This window comes from Bactrocera latifrons, unplaced genomic scaffold, assembly GCF_001853355.1.
Source record: "Bactrocera latifrons isolate USDA-ARS-PBARC rearing strain unplaced genomic scaffold, ASM185335v1 scaffold_2, whole genome shotgun sequence".
NCBI lineage: Eukaryota > Metazoa > Arthropoda > Insecta > Diptera > Tephritidae > Bactrocera > Bactrocera latifrons.
The window spans coordinates 1,558,738-1,580,614 of record NW_017535518.1 but is presented as its reverse complement, the minus strand read 5'-3'; the positions used below and the strand labels follow the sequence as shown (position 1 = coordinate 1,580,614).

Genomic DNA, 21,877 nt, shown 5'->3' with positions numbered 1-21,877 from the left:
AAACTTTAAATTTTAAATATAAAATACATATGTTCAATATTATTTCCAAACAAAAAAGTTACTTGGGGCGTTTATATGGCAGCTATACCATCTGATCAAGTTAGACCCACGCAGTTAAAAAAAATACATTTTCACATATTTTGCATGCATTTTTTACTATCGCTTTCAAAATAAGCTCCTGAGCCAATATAATAAGGATAGTAAGACTAAGGCTTGATTCAACTTTCCATATTTTGAAACCTCGTGTGAGATAGCCTTCAGTTTCTCTAGCCAATTTTGATTTGTTTCATTTTCGACGTATTTTGGAGCGCCATTGGTGAGATTATTGGACAATTTTGTTGTCATGTTCATAAAATCATGTTTCATCACCAGTAGTAATACGTTCCATAAATGTAGGCTCCTCAGCTGCGTTGTCAAGCATCTCTTTTGCGAGCACCACTCGATGTCGTTTTTGCAAGTGATTTAGACCTTTTGTTACGAATCTAGTACTGACATGCTTCATCACCAAAACTCTAATCACAAGATATTGAGTCAAACTATTATTCATACCCAAAACATGAAACAAAAGGTGTTGAGTCGATCTGTAAAACATGTTGAGATCCTCTGATAACTTTCTGCTGCCAACCTAATAATATTCAAGAACTTTTCGGTTAAACTTTTCGTTGGCATATCATTAACAGAACTACCTGATCTAATTTGTTTTGATGGTATGATACAGTGGAGCGTTCTGAACAAAATTTTATATACTTTATTAGGTCGCAGATATTTCCGTATTGCTGCTACAAACTTCGTGAATAGTTTAATAATATATTTATAAAACAAATTCAAGACAACTATTACCATTAATTCAGTTCAATAATCACAGTCAATTATGTCGTTGATCTCATTACAATTAGTCAATTAGTAAATTTAATTCTCGTATAATCATATAAGGATAAAAAAATATAATAATTACATAATTACTTCGCAATAATTTAATAAGTAATTTCAAATAAATAATTCTCACTTCAATTGCAATTTAATATTTATTTAGTACATACTATATGTATGTACATACATGCATCCCTTCGTTAGTGCATAATTTTAATTTCTCTCGAAGAATTTTACAGGAATTTCACATTCCGAATTTTGATACAGTCATAAATCATATAATTCTACTACATACATATACAAGGCTACATATAATTTAAACTTTAATACTTACACTTAATTGTATATTCTTCTTGAGAATGCTCGGAATTCCAACTAGAACTAATCAAGTTGGTTAGGTAAAGTAATTTGCAAACAGTAAATTAAAGGTCATAATTGTTGCATTCTAAATGAGAAACGCTTTTGGATAAAAGCCTCAGATATTTATGAATATACCTATATATTTGTAAACACAGTTAGGTGTAAATAGCACTTAGCCCTTAGTGTTGAGTTACAGCTCCTATTGATATGCATATACATATATATAAATATATCTATATATGTATATTCTAAATAGATATAAACGTAAACACAATGCTTAAGGTTTAACTAACAAATACCCATATGTGTATATGTAGATGCATTTAGAGCTCTTTCTTAATTATCTCCCTTACAGGCGTGAAATAATTTGTACTCGTAAATATTTGTATATATGTAATTATATTGTGCAATATTTCGATGTAGTAAAGTCACAATGCTTAGGCTTTGAATGGTAAACATTTCATTCATTTTCGTTGGTCACTATGAATACCACTAAATATCAATATACAATTATGTTCTTACTACACATATACTTTTCGAAAATTAGAATACCTTTGAATGGCAAGAGAGTAGTACAAATTAATTTCCAAGCAGTTTATTATCGAGTTCCGCTAATTTTCAGAATATTTGTTTTCAATTTGGAAGGGTGGAAAGCACTCTACAATATTGCAAATATTAAGTGTTATCTTTTCTGTTAGACACAACGGCACTTTCGGCAACGATCGATCTTAAAATATCATCATTCAAGCAGTTTTTAGCATTTCTCTATAAAAAAAAAATCGAATAAAAATTGTCTATAGAGATCACGGTCCCGTTGCTCCTCACGTTATGTTACTGTTTTCGAGAAATAAAAATATTGCAAATCCCCTGTCTGGAGGGTTGTACTGTTAAGAACTATCCTCAAAAGGCCTTGGCATACACAGCTGCCTTCACAATGCATCCAACAAAGCCAATACTATTTCATTACTTTATAAAAAACTATGCACTTAGAAACCATGTCCAAGAAGGGCATAACTTATGCTGCTTGTTAAAAAAAAATTAAAAACTACAATTGACATCAGCTCTTTATATTTGCCGAATCTCATCTTAACGCTTCCGTGATTATAGCCGAGTTTATAACAGCGTTCTTCCTTCTCGCTGTATGCGTCCAACTGTAGGTACCATGTTTAGTGAAATACTATTGCACCTGGTCTTTCCAACGGAGTTGTTCTTTTGGAAGGTGTTCCTGTTCCGATGCTTTCTTTGGCGTTCATTATCCTCAAAACTATACAAAAGTATTTTCATCCATACGGACGTCATGACCTAGCCAGCATAGCCGCTGTCTTTTAATTAGCTGAAGTGTGCCAATACCGTTGCATATCTTGTACAGATCATAGTTCCATCGACTGTGGTATTCGTGGTTGCCTACGTGCAAAGGACTATGAATTTGTTGACTGGGAGCCAAGTCGCGAATGTGACGACGAAAAAAATTATCTATAGGCGTTAAATCGAACAATCATGGTGTCAGTTTAATTGGACCATTTCTAGGAATCAGTTAATCACCAAATATGTCCACGTTTAAACATGAGGCGCGGCATCATCTTGTTGAAAATAGATAACGCCCGTGCTATTGATGGTAACGGCATTTTCAGTCTCATTTCGAAAGGAATAAGGCCTGAGACTGATATTAAAATTTTACTGGTACATATCTTTTTCTCCTGCTCGAGATATGTAGTGGAGAGAACTACCATCCAATGAATAAAAAACCAAAAGATGACGCCCTACAACATTATAAGTCACATGCTGCCATCGAAGCGAACATGAAAGATTGGGCCGCAATAGCGATCAAAGAACTCAGAATAAGAGAAGAAGCCAAAGACCAGCTGAATAATCTCGCAAGGAGTTTTTAAAGCGGCAAATTTGCTCAGCTTATTCCTATGAAGTAATACCTAATCACGGTGCCGAGGGACCAAATACAAGCTAAGCCGTATTTAGTACGTAGGTCCAGTAAAAGTTAGATAAAACTAACCCGAGTTAGTAGTATGTTTTATGTAATATACCGCGATTTACGACAAATAGATGACTGATTTATCACTTAAAGTAAGCCATTACACCCAATATTAATACCTCGAGCTGAAAGAAACATTGTGTTAAATAGGAAGATAGAAAATAATTGAGATTTGCACTTCGACTTATTGTATACTCTCCTATAATACCAGAAGCATTCTGGCCACTATGGAGGGGATGGATTCTAGGACCTTCAGCCCGCTTGTACAAATTGCTGGGCAATCTAGAGTCAGTTGGTCTGGAGTTACCTGTCGCAAAACCGGCACTTTGCACAAAAGATTATGCCGATGTTGTACATGTGAAGAAGATTGATCATATCTCTAAACCTTGCTGAGTTGTAAACTCCCAATAGTAACTTGGCGTGGCGCATTTCTGTTACCCTTTCCCATCGCCGTTTTCTCCCCACTCTCTTCTCCTTGTGGAGCAAATATTTTATGGTGTAGGGCATTACCTCAGTGCATCGTTTTGGGCCAATCAAACTGGAAGCCACTGCAGAGATGACTAGTTCGTCGGACAGCTCATTTACGGCTACCCCTTTTATGCCCCGGCAACCAGATCCGGTGTAAACGGTTGCAAACTGAATCGAAACATAAGAGAAAGGACAAGTCTTAAAGGTATCCATCGTACTTGAACCTTAAAAAGATGCAAAGCTTCTTTACAAAATAATAATTGCTGTGGATATCATGAATATGAAGAAGCCAAAAATATGCTATAAGTATGTATATTAAGCTACGTTGATTTACAGGGAACGGAAAAATCCTGTAAGCGGTAAATGTTCTAGAGATAATTCTGAACAACTTTGCTTAAGAGACTATGGGTCTAAAGCTGGTTTTGAACCAGCGATTTTTAAGACAACTTTTTTATTTTTGTTCGTCAGCTTTCGAAATATCAGAATGAAGCTTGAAACGTGGGTGCATTTCGATATTATATTGATCGTTAATCGGCATCGGTCAGATCGGACAGCAATAACACATATCTCCCATAGCAACGATTATTCGGAGTTTTTAAACTTAACAGGCGCGAAAGCGGTTTTAGAAACGTAATCTCTTGAGCAAAGTTGTAAAAAATCGACCCACTCTAATGTGCATACACATATAATATGAATATTTTTGGAAAGTCACAAATATATTTATCCCGTTATCTCACACAAGATATTATAAATAGTGCATGTGTTGCAGGTTACTAACTCGTAAAGTGTGTTGCATGACAGGAAATCACAACACCAATACAACTAAAATATGCATACTCGTACATAAACAAATTATATAAATACAAACACACAAACATATATGTGGCGAATAAATGCAGAGCAAAACAATTGCGAGTCTGACCGACCACCGAAGCAAGTATGCGGTTGCCGTGTTACACGACTTGTGGCAGATTTCAGTTGCACGGTGTGGAGCGGTACAGAAGCTGGACGGACGCACTAGTTGAATTTCAAATTAATAACAAACGACAACAAGCAGAAATGAAAAGCAAATAAAACGGTCCGCAGTGACAAAAACTTGGCGATTTTTTTTTTGGAGCATCGACTGGTTGATGGTGATGGCGCTGTGCTTGCCCTCGGAAAACCAAAAAAATAAAAACAAGAAAATATAAAAGCTTGGAATAAATTTTGGAAATCAACAATCATATTTCCCAAGTTGAAAAAGCCAAACTCAAACACAAAACGGTATATTGGTTTACAAACACACACACGTACACTTACATGTAGTTGTTTGCCTGTGCATATATAAGTGTTTCAGAGCAATATGGCTGGCTTGAGAGTGTAAGAGTATGTGTGTGTGCATGGCAGCTTTACATATACATATGTTTTAAATTTATGCTCCCAAAGAGATAAACCGCGTCGTGCTTGTTTTTGTTTGCGTCTGAGAATTTACATGAACATGCGAATTGAAAAGCAACAACTGTAAAGAATAATTATTTATTGGTCATAAGAAGGCAAAAAACAAGAAAAGAAAACCAAATAACAAAAATTGAAAATTAAAATCCGAAAACCAAACACCAAAAACCAAAAACCTCATGCTAATAAAGTACGCAAAGCCATAATTTTTGATATTTTTTCTTGTCAAGCGTAAGACTTTGGGTCTGGCGCTTAAGGCATTTAACGTAGATTAAATAGGTCAAAACAGCGTAAAAGTCAGCTAATAAAACATTTTTTGGTTTCATGAACAAGTTAAGAGAATTTACGCGTCAAACTGTGTACATAAAGTATTGACGTTTGGGGAGAAGAATTCAGTAGAATGGGATACAAAAAGTCAAGAGATACATACATAAATAATGAATATTACAAATTGGTATTACAACAAAAAACAACAAAAAAGTTAATTTGGTGGATTGAGTAAAGAAATATTGCAAGTCAAATAAAACAGAAATTAAAAAGGTTTATGATTAAGAAGTTAAAAGCAAGTTTTAGAATACCAGAAAGCACTGTGTAGCCCAACAGAAAAATCAATATTCAGAAAATCCGATTTATTAGTGTATATACACATATATTTGAATAGCAAATACTTTTCATAGTAAACAAGTAAATCTGTTTACCGTTGCACCGAAGGGATACGAGGTGTGTTCAAAAATTATCGCAAATTTTGTGTTTTTTCAAAAATTATTTCTTCAAAAATTTTTTTTTCAAAAATTATTTATTTATTCATGAATATTTTGTCCCCTTCAAAGTAATCCCCATGAGATATTATACACTTGTGTCAACGGTTTTTCCAATTTTCCAAGCACTTCAAAAAAAATTTTTTTTCTATCTTCTTCAGCTCCTCCTTCGATGCCGTCTTTATCTCGTTAAGAGAAGCGTAACGTCGTCCTTTCATGGGCCTCTTCAGTTTAGTGAATAAGAAAAATTCACAGGGGCCAGATCTGTATAATACGGTGGCTGCGGCATCATTAGTGTGTTGTTTTTGGGCAAAAAGTCGCACACAAGCAACGATATGTGAGCAGGAGTGTTATCGTGGTGCAAAAGCGTTTCGTTTTCGTTTTTCACACAAAATTTGATACATGTTCTTTGATCCATTTTTTTTGAATAGGTGAAAATCGAAGTCGATACAAAATACATGCAAGCAAAGCAGCTGGCAAAAAGAAATGAACATTCAAAATGGCCGAGCTTGTCGGCATAAGTGAGGGACATGAGTACCAACATAAGGCCACAACATATATTTGAAATTCGAATATACGTAACCCGAGAAAATTCAAAATTCGCGATACTTTTTGAACACACCTCGTAATGCCCTTTACATTTTCCCTTTTAAAGCAAAGTTTTTTCTAGACATCTTTTTTGATATAAACTAAACGACCCTCAAGTAGAAATAAGGTCAATTTTTAATGAAAAAGTATTTATCTTGTTTTCAGTAGATTTGTTTAAAAATAGCTATGTGTTGTAGTGTTGCGAACCATGTATAAACCATATATTAGGATGTTGTAGCACTGCCTTGTATACAAGTCAGTTTTGAACAATTTTTCCGAAGAATATATTGCTGTTCTAGGCAATAATCTGTAGCAAATTTCGTGAGGATATCTTATCAACTTAAGCTATAGTTAACCAACATCTGCCACTTCCACAAAATGACTTGTGCCAAATATGAAAACGAGATCTCAAACAATGAAGGACTAAAATTACCTAATGTCTTTAATTGAACACGATTTCTTTCAAATATACATACATACATCAAATATCAAATATACAATATATATGTATATATATGTTTTTGATAACCTCTTAGTTACATTTTATAGTTCCATTTCATGAGTTATTGATTTATTCCGTGTAAGGGAGGACTTTAATCCCGCGAGAAGGCCGTTTATGAAGGTTTTTTTCCGAACTTTTTGTAGTGAAATGAAAAAACATAGAGTTTCAGCAATAAGTTTGAATTTTGTTAAGTATAACTATGTTGTTAATTGCCAGATTTATCTTTCCAATTTTAACCATGATAAAAAAGGTAGACAAACTTCGTTAATGTTTCCAGCAGACTGGCTAACCCCCAAAAATGTTTTCCTTTGCTCGGAGTGGACTAGATGAGTTAACCTTGACGCTATTACTAAAGTAAAGATCAAATATATTCTAATATAATTCTAGAATTTTTGACATAAATTGATCAATTAACAGGAAAGTACTCGAGTACTCAATTAGGAATCAGAAAACCCGCACACTATATTCGAGTAGGAAGCTCAAACTAGAAGTCAGTAGCCAATATACATATATTACTGCGATCAAATTAAAACGTGTATTTTTAATTTATACTTCGCGTGTTTTTCGAATCGGTAAATTTTTCTGTAAGTTCGTAGTACTATTTGTGACATATGTGTTAAGTTTCAAGTCAAAATATTCGTTAACATTTGAGATACGCGTCGTTTTGTGAGTCTGTAAGAGTGAGTTCTTCTATAATGCTTTTATGTCTGAATTTATTGAACAAAGTAGTGAGATAATGCAAAATCGCACATTGCATTAGTTATTCGTGACCATTCCGCCACATTTTCAACTAAAATCGTGCCGTAACCACCGCATTTGCCTGATTTACCACCGTATAAATTTCAGGGAATTCTCATGACCACTCCGAAGACATCTTTTTGACTCAATTGAGGATATAGTAAAAGCTGATATATTCGAGCTTGTATAAAAACTATCACCAAATTTTGTTTTCGGAGGCCTTTGGGTAACAAACTATGACACAGACCTCTTTGCTAGTGTTGGACTGTCATTTGGCTCAGCCCATACCATTCCGAAGAATGTACTTTTTGTCTTAAACGCATCAAGTCCCAATTGTTGTCAAAATCGCTCAAATGCTCAAATGTCATGCACAGCCTGGATTCTTCACTTCATTTTGTTAAAAACTCGACTCATGTCGTTCCTCATATCGTGACCTATGGCTATTTAGCAAATTCAAAAGACCAATGCGGGGATGCCATTTTGACAAGATTGACAAGAAAAAAGCCAAATCGGATACGGTCCTGAAGGCTTTACTGGAAATAAACTATTCAGGATTTCGAGGATTCCAAAAACTGTTAGAAACTAAACAAAAATTCGTACGCTATAAATTAAAAAAAAAGTGGCAACTATACAAAAAACGTATAATTATTTGTTGCAGTATATCGCATAAATCCATTTTTTTTATTTAACGAGCTTTCAATTGAAAAAGGGCTTCCATCTGATGAAAGCTCTTAAAAAGCTAACATTGTGTACTCTACGCAACAACCAGCAAAAAATAGTGAGTGACAAATAGTGAGCTTTTGAATTATGCCTCACAGAATTCACTAAAATAGCTTCCATATGAAGCTTAATATAACTCTGAGCAATGAATAGAGAGCTTTTGGGTGCTACTTCACAAGCAGAAGCTCTAAAAAAGCTTTAACATAGGTCTTAACTATGCCTACTTTGCGGGGTAAGTAACAAGCTTTCCAAAGATACCTCACAGCCGAAAGCTCTTTAAAAGCTTTTTCATTTAGATCAACATTGTCTACTCTACGCGACAACCAGCAAAACTTCGACAGACGTCAGACCTGCAAAATTTTTGAAATAGCTTCTTTATGAAACATTGTGATCTCTGCGACAAACTATGAGCTTCCGATGATGTTTTACTTTCCTTTTCCTTCGAGATTGTCTGTCACTATAAATTATTATCGACGAAGTGAAAGTAAATGAATGGCATTTGCTAACATAACAAATTTCATTTACGTTTAAGTAATAATGGAAATAATTTCTTTAAACTAACTTTTTATAAATCCCACTACCTATAATATTAATATAGTATTTTCGCTCGTTTCATATTTCCACCCAAAACTTCATCGTCATAACTTTGCGGCAATTGTTTTATCACCCTACTCCCTTTCATTTTCATGGCCGCTCAAAACACCAGCAACAAAATCATAAGACAACAAGTTATAACTTTGGCAAAGTTTTTGGTCTTTACTTTGCAAATACTGTACTCGTAAAATTGACTAAAAGTTACAAAGATTTCAAGTTTCTTTTAGTGGAAAATGCAAAAGTATTATAGCTTATCACTTCACGTCAACAAAGTAACACCCAAATGAAAATTCATAAATTCATATAAAATAAACAACAATACAGCAAACAAAACGCGCCACTGTTTGCCGTTTGCTACCTCAAAGCAAAGTAACAGTACTACAAACTTGCTAACAATAACAAAAACAATTATGTTATGAAAATTAAAATTGTTCTGTAGCCAAAGCTCCTAAGCTGACACCCCATACATACTACTGCACTCCATCTCAAAGGTGGAGAGCCGCACAGTATTTCATTACAATTTCACGCGCCACACCTTCCACATGCCCGTGCTTAAGCCTTAAGTCTGCGAAGCAGTGTTTATCATTTGCTGCGTACGTAAAAGGGAATAACTAATATAAACGAATGATAATCTTTGCGTTTCAGACTCGTACTTTTCAACGTATTAATTCGGGAATTTTTCAAGCTTACCGTCTGTGTTCAACCCTCGACGACATAAAACGCTTAGCTGAAGAAGTTCGGATGGTCAGAAATAATAAGGTTGACAATGTTGCTAAGAAAATAGGGGAAACTCTTGCAAATAAAAAAAGTAGAAGAGCAGATGATCTTTGTCACTCATGGAGAGTAAGGTTAGGTTAAGTTAGTAAGCCACGTATAGACTAGTTTTAATGCTTTGCAATACCCGATGGAGCTCAGTGGCTAGGTCCAAGAGGTTTAGTCATACTTTAGGATCACTTTGTTTGACGCAAATTTTAATATAATTATATATAATATAGTCTATACGTCCTCACTATCGATACCTCTTCAGATGTCTTTCCAATGCGAGATAAGTGCACAAGAGATGTTCCATTGTTTCTCTGTTGCACTGGACATTTGCTGCAGTCTTCTCGATCTGTGTCGCAACCAGACAGTGACCACTGAGTATTCCCATCACATTTCTACGGTTTCTTCTACCGAGTGCAAAGTAGGAATTTTGTGCACATGAAGAGTTAATTATGTCTTAATTTAATGCTGGTTGCAGACGACTGTTGGGCTATGAGCGAAGCAGAAACTCCGTCTTCCAAGAAACAAACAATTATTTTTGTACAAATCGCAAATACAATTTTTTTTTTTTTTTTTTTTTTTTTTTGAGTTGTTTCTGACCAAAAGTGTCCTAAAACTTTCAACGTATATCTAGCATAGCTTCGGTCATAGCAGACTTCAGCTTCAGACTTCTGGAAGGAGTCTTAATCGATCGGAGTCTTCTAAATCTTACCATATGTCATTTGCAATGAATTGGAAGTAGAGTAATTTCATTTTTCCTACTGACTGTTCCATCCTCAGAAGATCAAAGCTGAAACAAATGGATCTCATCTCCAGACGACGTAGCTGGAATTTAAATACATCGGCAAAATAGGCGAATCCAAAGTTGTTTAACGATACATAAGATCTAGCAGCAACGGAAGAGAATTGCTTTTAGTTGTTCAAGAGTAATTATTTCCGGTCCTGCCTAGGAATTTAACCTTTTCTAACATTTGAAAGTTATACCAACCAATTTGAATCTGATGAATCCCAAAAGAAATTACATTTCCATGTATTTTAAAACAAATCTAATGAAGATTAGAAATCTAATGAAGATTTTTCGACTTCAAGGCTCCTTGTGATACAAGCATACTAGCGAATAATCCAAGCTTCATTGCACTAGTTAAAAGCCTCACTTATACGTGGCTTTTCATTGGTAGGGTTTTTTGCCTGGTGGATCCCAAACCCAGCGCACAACCCTGGAGAGGACATATTTACCTTTCTCACTTTAGCTTGCTTTAAAACGTGTCTTTTTTGGCTACCCAGATGATAGTTGGTCTAAGACCGGAAGTCATGAGCTGCTTGAGCCATATGTAATATAATCGGTTTTGTCCTCTCTCAAATGAATGGCGGTCAGAGAACTTACCACATGTGCGTGAACTTCTGCACATGGCTCCAGCCTTCAAAATAAGAAGTTATTAGCCTCGGCTGGGACAACCTTCTATGTATTCAAGTAGTTATTGTTTTATAGGTTTGGACTCATTTTTGGAGCACCATTCTCTAGATTGTTGCACAGTTTCGATATCATATTCATAAGCCTATATCATGTCACTAGTTCTGTGGTTCTTCAGCTGCGTTAATAAAAGTTTCTTTAGCGATCGTCGCCTTTTTGGAAAATTTTAGTTATTTTGATAAATGTTTGGTATTGACACGCTTCATACCTAATATATTATACCTCAAACTTTATACCTGAAACTTTGGATCTGAAACTTTAATCCAAAATTCCTAAGTCGATCTCTTTGATACTATCTCGATGATTTTCAAGCACTATTTCTTCAACTTCATCGATGTATATATGTATATCATCTTGAACAAAGGTTGATGAACAACTCGCTTCAGTTAAAGTTTTGATGTCGCCTTGACCTTCAACGAATGTTTTGTGCCACTCAAATACTTGTGTTCGTAATGAAGTATATTCCATAAAATACTTCTCTAATATTTTCAACATTTTCGACATTTCTTCTGGTCGTAATTTAAAGCGAATTCGTTCTTAAAATGTTTTTGATAATGTAAATCGTTAGAGAAAGTTTTCGCGTCTTAGACAGACAGCTGCCCAAACACATACTAACTGAACAAACTTCCCACGAATAATAAAAAAATATTCCAACGATGCAAGGTAAAAAAATGTTCGATTCGGTATGTGCGCTCAGTTTATATGGACCAGTCCGAGTCTAATTGATGTCAGATCGTCGTTTAGCTTCTCTGTCAGTCAACTGTAATGCAACGCGAAAAACATAGGTCTCTATAAGGTTAATTAACATTAGGTTTTACCACCCGGCTGATACGTCGTACATAAACTTACTGCCCCTTACTAATGCCCACTGTAGTCCTTACTAATACCTAATGAAGGTTCAGTTTAATTTGGTTTGAGAATTTCAACATAAAGGACATCAAGGCGTTTTTCGAGCTGTAATTGTACATTGATAGCTAATTTTGATACTTCATACTGTTGAACTGCGAAGCTTCAAGTTATCTAAGACTTCTTATAAATAATTCTAGAAAGAAGCATATGAGGTATACCAGTGTCTCCCTCAGCATAATTCTTCCACTTTCTGCATGTTTTGTCGTTACTTATGCCCATTAGGTGGCATGTGATGACAGTACGAGGTGTGTTCAAAAAGTATCGCGAATTTTGAATTTTCGCGGGTTACGTATATTCGAATTTCGAATATATGTTGTGGCGTTATGTTGGTACTCATGTCCCTCACTTATGCCGACAAACTCGGCCATTTTGAATGTTCATTTAATTGTTGACAGCTGCTTTGCTTGCACGTATTTTGGATCGTCTTCGATTTTCACCTGTTCAAAAAAATGGATCAAAGAACCTGTATCAAATTTTGTGTGAAAAACGAAATTAAGTGCGCGGATGCATTCCGAATGTTCACTGTGGCATACGGAGAAGCTACCTTCGACCGAAGCAAATTTTATCGTTGGTACAAAATGTTCTCAGAAGGCCAAGAAAATGTGACAAAAATTGGCTTTTGCACCACGATAACGCCAGTGCTCACACATCGTTGCTTGTGCGCGACATTTTGGTCAAAAAGCAGCACACTAATAATGCCGCAGCCACCGTAGAGACCCACAAAGATCTATCCCCCTGTGACTTTTTTATATTCCCTAAACTGAAGAGGCCCATGAAAGGACGACGTTACGCTTCTCTTGACGAGATAAAGACGGCATCGAAGGAGGAGCTGAAGAAGATAAAAAAGTGATTTTTTGAAGTGCTTCGAAGACTGGAGAAACCGTTGGCACAAGTGTATAATATCTCATGGGAATTACTTTGAAGGGGACAAAATAGATATTCATGAATAAATAAATAATTTTTAAAAGAACACAAAATTCGCGATACTTTTTGAACACACCTCGTATGTTGTGACCAATTATTAGTTCAACAAGCATCTAGCCGTTCTATCGAGACCGTGTGAGTAAAATGCAACGTCTTTCTCTTCGTGCATATAATCTTGAGGATCTTGAGGTTTCTGCATGTCCTTAAAACATTCCAGCTCGCACTGACCCGTCAGTCAGCCCTCGTGGAAATTTAGTATATAATTATTAATGACTTCTAAATTGTCCGTACTTATTCTGTAGCCAGACGGATGACACTTTTGGCTATCTATTTCATATCTTGAAATTGAAGTTGTGATCCAGAATACTGATCTTTATAAATCAAAAGAATCCCTTTTTCTTTTTAGACATTAATACTCTGAAATATTGAAGTTAAATTGCCTAGATACAAGCGTTGCCCCACAATTGACCTTACTTTGTTAGTCACCTACATCATAAATTTGGTGATAAAGCGAGTTTCTCGGAAGTCTTTACGACTCCTAAGGATCTATTCGGCGAATATTTCACCACCTTTCAGAACAGTCAATTTCCAAATTAACCATTCCACTCCCTTTCAGCTCTTTCAACTCTACTAACATGTCATATAAGATTAATGTTTTATAAGGCATGTAAATGCTTTCCCGCTTATCAAATACGAGTAGCAGGGAATCCCAAAGGTGTTTCAACCCATTAAACCCATATTATTACACAATCAAAAAATTGCAAATACATTATGTTCACGGAAAAACGTTCATTCGTCTACTAATTTATAAATTGTATTCAACACAAACATACACACATTATTGCAAAAACATAAGAAGCCCCTCGATTATATGCTTAAAAAGTTATACAAATTTTATATTCCATTATTTACCTCGCCAAATACTCAATCCGAGTGTGCACACAACCCAAATGTGCCTGTCACTGCTTTGATAATAAAATTCCTCGGAAGTTTTGCATAAAAAGTTACCGAAATCATACACACACATCTAAACGCAGTCACGTATATTTATGTCTGTATAATTTCCGTATGTTTTACTTGTCGTTTGTCGGTTACCATTGCCGTATTTAATTAAATCCCTTGCTGCCACTAACATCCGCCGAAGCGTTGCCTGCAAACGACTTTCTTAGCATTTGCTTTCGCCTTATTTGCCATATTTGGCGGTCTTACTTTTACAGTTGGCAACGCAGTCGTAATTTATTATAGTCCCCTGCATTTAGCCTATTTAATACATCAAATATCATTGCTGGCACATTACTTCCATTGTGTGGCTTTGTGTCAACGTTGGCATGTCTTAAAGGCATTAACCAGCTAGGCGAACTAAGGAGGGCTTTTTTTCTTTTGGTTGTCTGGTACTCGCGGTATTCTTTATGTGGCACTTAATATGGTGGCATTTGTTTGGTTTAAGAAAGCATTTTAAGAGTTAAGGCAGGCTATTGAAAAGTGTCTTCGAATTAAATATTCTCGATAAGGAAATCAGTTCTAATCCATTCGTGTGTGTTTTTATTAGAGATAGCTAGGATTTTCCGAAACTTTTTCACTGCAGAGAAAAGTGATTAATAATTTACATATTTTCCTACAAATGTTTGAAGTAATTACCAGACTGGCAACGAATTCAGTCAGCAGCTCTTTAAGATTTTAACAGTTTAGAGAAATAACTAGAAGCTTTCGTACACAGCTTTCACAAACTTTTGTATTTATCCATTTTGAGCTTACACATTTATCTAATGCTTTGTTAAAGAGCTTACAGCTCGTACATATTCCACATAAGCTGTATTTAGATATTAAAAATTGTTTAAAGTCTTTTGAGGAGCGCTCACTATTGGAAAAGAATTATGCATGGACCTTTCAAGTCCAAACATTACTCCCTAGAACTGCTCTTAGTGGTTTTCATAGACCTAAAAGAAAGTTTTCTTTATCCTTTATCTCTTCTTTGACGCAAGCTAACGTAGCTTTTCTGTAGAGCTTTCTTTACGCAAGAGCTTTCGTATAAGGTTCAGGACTAAAGACTAGATATTCGAAATGAGCAGTAATAATCAATATTAATGAGTTTTGAAACAAGGTTACTTCGGGGTTGGTGTGGAATTTCGAGCTCTCTTATATTGGGTAGTCTAAAAAGTCTTTTCAATAATGTGCGAAAAAGATCATGATCCAAGCGTGTTGAAGCTCAAGAAATGGTCGCCAGGATTGACCCTCGAAGAGTTTTGCTGCTCCAGCCTGGTCGAACGATTGATTCTACATTTTACTGTCAACAACTGATGACATTGAAGCGAGCAGTGTAAAAAACCTGCCCGAAATGATCAACAGAAAGGCCTTAGTCTTCCATCAGTACAATGCTAGATCACACACAATTTTGATAACTCAGCAAACACTAGGAGAGCTTGGCTGGGAAGTTTTGTTGCATCCACCATATAGCCCTGACCTTGCACCATCGGACTACCATTTGTTTCAGTAAATGCAGAGTTTCCTTAATGGAGTAAAGTTGGCTTCAAGAGAAGCCTGTGAAAATTACTTAGCGCAGTTTTTCGCCAAGAAACCAGAAAAGTTTTAAACTGATGGAATAATGTCTCTAGCGGAAAAATGCCAAAAATTACTCGATAAAAATGCTTCATTGAAGTTGGTCAAGTTTAAGTTTGTTTATAAATTCAGAAGGACTTTTTCCACTATCCAATATTTATAGAAGTCATCGGAACCAAAAAAGTTCAAAATAAGTTTAATCGAAATGTATAGTTTGAGCATGAAGAGTGTATACATTTTTTTAAACTGAAAGAATTCTCCAAATACCTTTGCACTATATAGGGATAGTCATCCTAAGTGTATAGCGTAGTGTAGCAGGTCAAACACTACCCTTTTCCTCAATTGATCTCTCCTGCCGTCCAAAAATCACTTTTGCTTTACTTCAGAGCATTCCTAGTCGAACTATTGTAATGATGAGTGAACTGAATTCGATTGTGTATTCGTATAGAATAATAATATAAATATAGAGATTTCTAACTAGTCGTGCTAATAACTATTGCAATACATGGGATCACCCTATAGCTTTTACTAACTAACTCAAACTCCGACGCATACATTCTATCACCTCGTCTGATAAAGTTTTTCATTTCTCCGTTTCTAACTTTCTCATTTCAGAATTGGCAGGCAGTTGTCAACTCATCGCTCGCCTCACTGCTGCTGCTCGGCGTCTCGACTACGATTGCGATTGCGTTGGTTGTTAACTCCGAACTGGTGCCAAAAAAAATGTTGCATATCAATAAAATGTCAACGGCCACAGCCGCAAGTGCACGCGTAACGACAATAAAAAAGGAACAACAACAAAAGAATCAACATAAACAACAACAGCAAACTCAGCATAAACAACAACACGACTTGAATATGCGGCATAACTCCACAAGTGGCAATGACAATGGCAGTGGCGCGCCTATGGCAGCCGCCGCGCCCGCAACCACCATCGACGCACACAGCCTGAGCGCCACCACAAACATTACGCAAATCAGCAGCAACAGCAACAACAGCAGTGTGGGCATCAATGTCAGCGCCAGCTTCGCCCTTGGTGGCAGCAATGACAATAGCATTGCTAGCGACAGCAGTGCCACCGCCAGCGGTCGACGCGCGGGCAGTGTTTCAGGCGCGTCAGCTGCACGCTCCGTGGCGCTGGTACAAGAGCTCTATTTTCCGGTGAGCGTACGCGCCGTCATCGGCATTAGTTGGCTGCCGCCATTGCTCTATGCCATCGCTGTGCCGCTGATATGCAGCATTATTGGCAAATGGCCACGCAATTGGTGGCTCCAAGTGATGAGCAATACAACTTCGGGCGCGCCAACAACAGCAACAAGCGCAGCAATGTCCGACGCTATGTTTGGTATGCCACATGGTTTGTCGCATATGTACGGTGGCGGATATAGTGGCGGAAGTGATTACTTAGTGGCGCATATGGCACCCACACAATCACCGGCTACATCGTTAAGTCTGAAGATTGAACCGAGTCACATCAGCAACCAAAGCAATGATGGGTACAGCGTGTTGGCGAGCACAACAAGCGACAGCATCTTGGAGCTGGCATCAATCACAGCTGCTGAAATTACAACCGCTACCACCGGAATATTAACAACTGCTAGCGCTGTTACTGCCACTAGCACGTATGGCGCCCACAACAACAACAATGCCACCACTGCTGCGTCTTCCGTGAGCGCCTCCGTGTCGACTGCTTCCACTTCGACGACCTTCTCCGTTGCCGGCTGGCATAACAACTTCCAACCGGCAGCTATCTCCGCTTCCGCCACCGCTGCTGCCTATCACGGTGACTTCGCGGCTTACACCGACTCAGATGCCACGGAGCTGGAGTCACAGCTCACGGGCGATGGCAGTGGCGTGCCAGCGCTCAGTTTCATCATATTTATTTGCGTTGATTTACTTTTCGTTTTGCTCTTTTTTGCGCTCTTCGTCATTTTAATCAAGAAACTTTTATGGCTGTGGCATAAAAATCGAAATATTCATGCGCATCCGCAGGATAAGTTCAATGTGGCCATGCGTAGACGGTAAGTCAGTTGCCATTTTCTTCAACCGCAAGTGTGCACGAAGTGTTGACTTATTTATTTTACTTTTATTTTATTTTTTATTTTTTTATTTATTTCGCTGTTGAAAGTTTGCTAGTGCAACGCAATTGAGACATTTTTCATTCTGACTTCTGGAATGCGCAAGTGGGTGAAAAGTGGTTTTCAGTTGCTCGAACTTAGTTAGTTTTCAATCGATTTATTCCTTAATTGCTAGTTTAAATTTATAAAGTTTTATGCAATTTAATGAAGATTCAGCCTTCGGTTAGTAAATTAAAGTGGCACTATGGTTTGCCTAATCATATATTCGTATTCCATCACACCACGTCCGTAGGCTAAACAGTGAAGGGTAAATCAAAGGTACTAAAGTAAAATACTTGGTAGAATATACTTAATACTCTTTGTATAGAAATTCAGTACCTGTTTGTTCAAGAAGTCTTGTCTTTTGATAAAAAAAAAGCGCAATATTATGATTCAAAATACATTTTATTATTCAGCGTAATCACCCTGAACATTAATACACTTGCTCCAACGATCCTCCATTCTGTGGATCTCATCCCTGTAGTGAGAATCCTCAATATCTGCAAAATAGGCTGTTGTGTTCTTTTCATTTGATGAAAAACGCTTGCCACGCATATATTTTTTGAGTTCTGGAAACAAATGAAAAAAGCTGGGGAGTCGATGCTCCAACAATTCGAACTTTATTTCATAGATTTTAGCCATTGCCAAAATGCTCTTGAGTCACGGTGCATTGTCCTGATGAAAAAGGATTTTTATTTCTACATACCGGGAGTTTTTGACGATTTTTTCCTTCCACTGGTTTAAAAGATTGCAGTAATGTATAGAATTAATTGTTTTACCAGTTTGCAAGTAATCCACAAACAAAATTCGTTTGCATCCCAAAAAACTGATACCATAACCTTCTTGACCGATTATTCCGGGCACGAACTCGTTTTGAAGCCGAACGGTTGTTCACACCACTCTTTAATCTCTTGTTTTGATTCGAGATTATGGTGAAAGGCCCAAATCTCATACATAGTGGTGAATCGCCGCACAAAATCCACTTCATCCTTTTTAAAACGCTCCAAATGTTGCTGAGAAAGTCGCATTCGAATGTGTTTTTGTTCCATTTTTAGCGAATGCGGCACCAATTGTATACACAGCTTTCTGTCCTGTATTTTGGCTATGATTTCTGGTGTTGATGTGCCTTTTGGACGTCTATCACATGTATCGTCTTTAAAGCTTGTACGACCACATTTAGATATCATAATATTCTGCATTATATCCATCTGTACATATCGGTCCATTATGACGGTTATCTTTGAATCGAATTGAACCTATATCTCTGTAGGAAAAGCAGGACCAAACCATGATACTCGAACCGCATTGCTTTAAAGTTTTTGTGGTGAATCTGGGGTTGTACTTTGTATTATGTAATATTAGGAAAGCGTCTTGTATACTTTTACCACCGTATAGAACCACTTTCGACTAGTCGGTCGACAAAACTTTTCGCCATTTCTCAATCGGCCAAATTAGATGTTCTTTGCCGAATTTTTAGTCGGCTTTTTTTTATAACTGTACTTTTCGAGGACTACGGGCATATCAATTATGTTCACGCAGAAGTCTTATTGCTGTATGAACACCGCAGGACTGGGTGAGGTCGTTTTGAATTTCTGCAGCTGACATTGTAGGTCAAGTCTTATCAAATTGTACAACTTTTCGTATAAAATTCTCAGATATAAACCGCTTTGCGCTCTTTTTCATCTTTTTTCTTTGTGTTTTTTTTTTCTTTTTTTTTTCTTCATTACAGTGCTTCCCATATATACTGCAACAAGTAGAAAAGTATTGAAAGTCTTGCCCATCTATGTAAACCTATAAATTTTTCTTACCTTCCTTACATATGTGTATTCCACAACCACGGTAATCGTAATGGATTAGTTTTTTATTACCATGCAAAACGACTTCCTTTTGTAGCGTCCGAGCAGCTTTTCAAATATGAAAAACCATCTTTCAACGTCTTTTGACGTGACTAGCAGCCATTTTTCCTACTTTTGAAGAAACCCAGCTACTCTTAAACTTTATAAAATGGATGCTTAAGTGAATCCCAGAGGGCTTGAGACTTTTACTCATGTTTCGCAACAATCTTCAACTAGTATTGCTTCCAGTTCCTATACTTCAAACTCTTTTGGGCGTTAAGAAGGTTTCTCCTTTCCCAGAAAAGTACACAATGATAATAGGTTTGCAACGTATGTTCGGTATAACAGAATAAGTAACAAACCATCTCTTTGCAAAATAATAATTGTAGACATATTTTTGGTTCTTTTTAAAATGGACTTTAATAGATTTATACATATTTATTATTTATTTATATTATTTAGTTGCAGATATCCCTTGCATAATTTATTGTCTAAAATCAAATCAAACTTAGTCATTCTAAATCATGGTTTAAAAAAAAAATTGCCGAAGGCGTAGTAGTAGTACCACCTGACAGTGAAAGACGTCAAAGAGAGTACCTTTAAAATTAAATTATTTCATACAGCAACTAAGAAGCCTTTGCTAACCATATACTTGTACACATTATATGCAAGAATCTTTACCGACAGCATCGACGATTTGGTTAAATTATAGAAAATTATTTTGATCAGCCATTCGATGGCTAATAAAAGGCATATTTAATATGTTTTTGGAGGTATAATAATCTGTTGGAATAGGCTTAAAATTTCATAGAAGACAAACGTGTGAATTGAAATAATCCATAAATAGCAGGAGAAGCACCACAGAGAGAGTTTAGAGTATAATCTTTATTAGCAATATCGAAGTATGTTCTATGGTGGGTTTAAGAAACTCCAATTTTAATGTCACATTCATTGCCTGCTAAATCAACGAGAAGGCCAAATTTTGAAATTGTGACAGAAATCAAGACTGAAGTTGAGTTTAAGAAAGGACTTATAGGTCTATATATTTATAAGCTCAGTATTTGTCAGTACTATTTAACGTTTAATACTAAAATTGTTACCAGATGTTTGATGCTTCTAACTAAACTCGAGGTTATGATAATTTTCTTCAGAGTTTTTAGCCTCTAACGATAATTATATACATAAACTCAGTGTTACTGAGTAGTGTGTAATATTGAACACCAAAAATGTGCATAAAGTCGATTTTATAGCTGTTTTTTAATGAGGTTTGAGAAGATCTAAGTACCAAATATATACATACAAAATCAGTGTTAATGAGTGGTGTTTACTCGAGCTTACGATAAGTTTCTGCCACTTCAAAAACTCCAAATATTAGACGTTTGTGAGCTTATAGCATAGCTTAGAGCATTCAATTTTAAAAAGTTTTCTCCAAAAATCCAAAAACACAACCGCAGTTAGTGATAAGTAATTCAGTTTCTGATTTTCAAATATACGCATAGTGCACTCAAATTTACGTTAATTATGCCTCCAACAGCTACTTTGTGACACTTGCTTAGACAGAAATAAACGCCACTCAAACATAAGTGCACAGTAGTGTAGTAATTTTTACCGCATATTACTAAATTATACGCTAATATATTGACGTTATTACAACTAACTAGCGGCTAGCTTTATTTACTCCACGCAACACTACACTATAATGAGCTCAGTAAATGCGAGTAATAATAATAACTAACAACAATTTACAGTTGAACTTAATTGCATTACAATATTGTTTTAATCGCCACGCGATAATTTATATTTGCATTTACTACACTGGCATTTAATAATGTTGTGTGTATTATAATACACATATATATGTACATATGATAATATACATATACATACATATGTATTTGTTGATGTATAGGTAAGTATGTAGTGTTGGCGTTACTATTTTCATTTATTTGCTTTGCTTGTTTAGATATTCGCTTGCGTTTATTATAGTCTTTACTTTGGTTTCTGATTTCAGCATTGGCCTAATTTACCGCACCGGTTGTTTGCTGTTAATGAAATTATCAACGGATGCATTATTCATAGCATATGTAAATTCAACACAAAATTCATGGTGGTCCTATCCGTTTGGCATATCTTGCATATTGTTGGTGAGTGCAAATGAGCGCTAATACATGCATATGTACATACATAGAAAATACATATTTTATATATAAAATTCTAATATCTATGTTTATGAAATTCACTCAAATTTACATAACTTCGAACCGGAATACCAAAAAATATAAGT

At 36.1% G+C, this 21,877-nt stretch overlaps 1 protein-coding gene across 1 annotated transcript in view; it reads left to right on the top strand.

The window, feature by feature from the left end:
- Positions 1-21,877, top strand: part of LOC108967787 — a 291,336-nt gene that overhangs the window by 238,307 nt on the left and 31,152 nt on the right. The window contains exons 16-18 of the mRNA XM_018931415.1: positions 16,257-16,412; positions 16,467-17,662; positions 21,605-21,737. Coding sequence (XP_018786960.1) covers positions 16,257-16,412; positions 16,467-17,662; positions 21,605-21,737 — 1,485 coding nt within the window. The remainder of the gene's footprint in view (positions 1-16,256; positions 16,413-16,466; positions 17,663-21,604; positions 21,738-21,877) is intronic.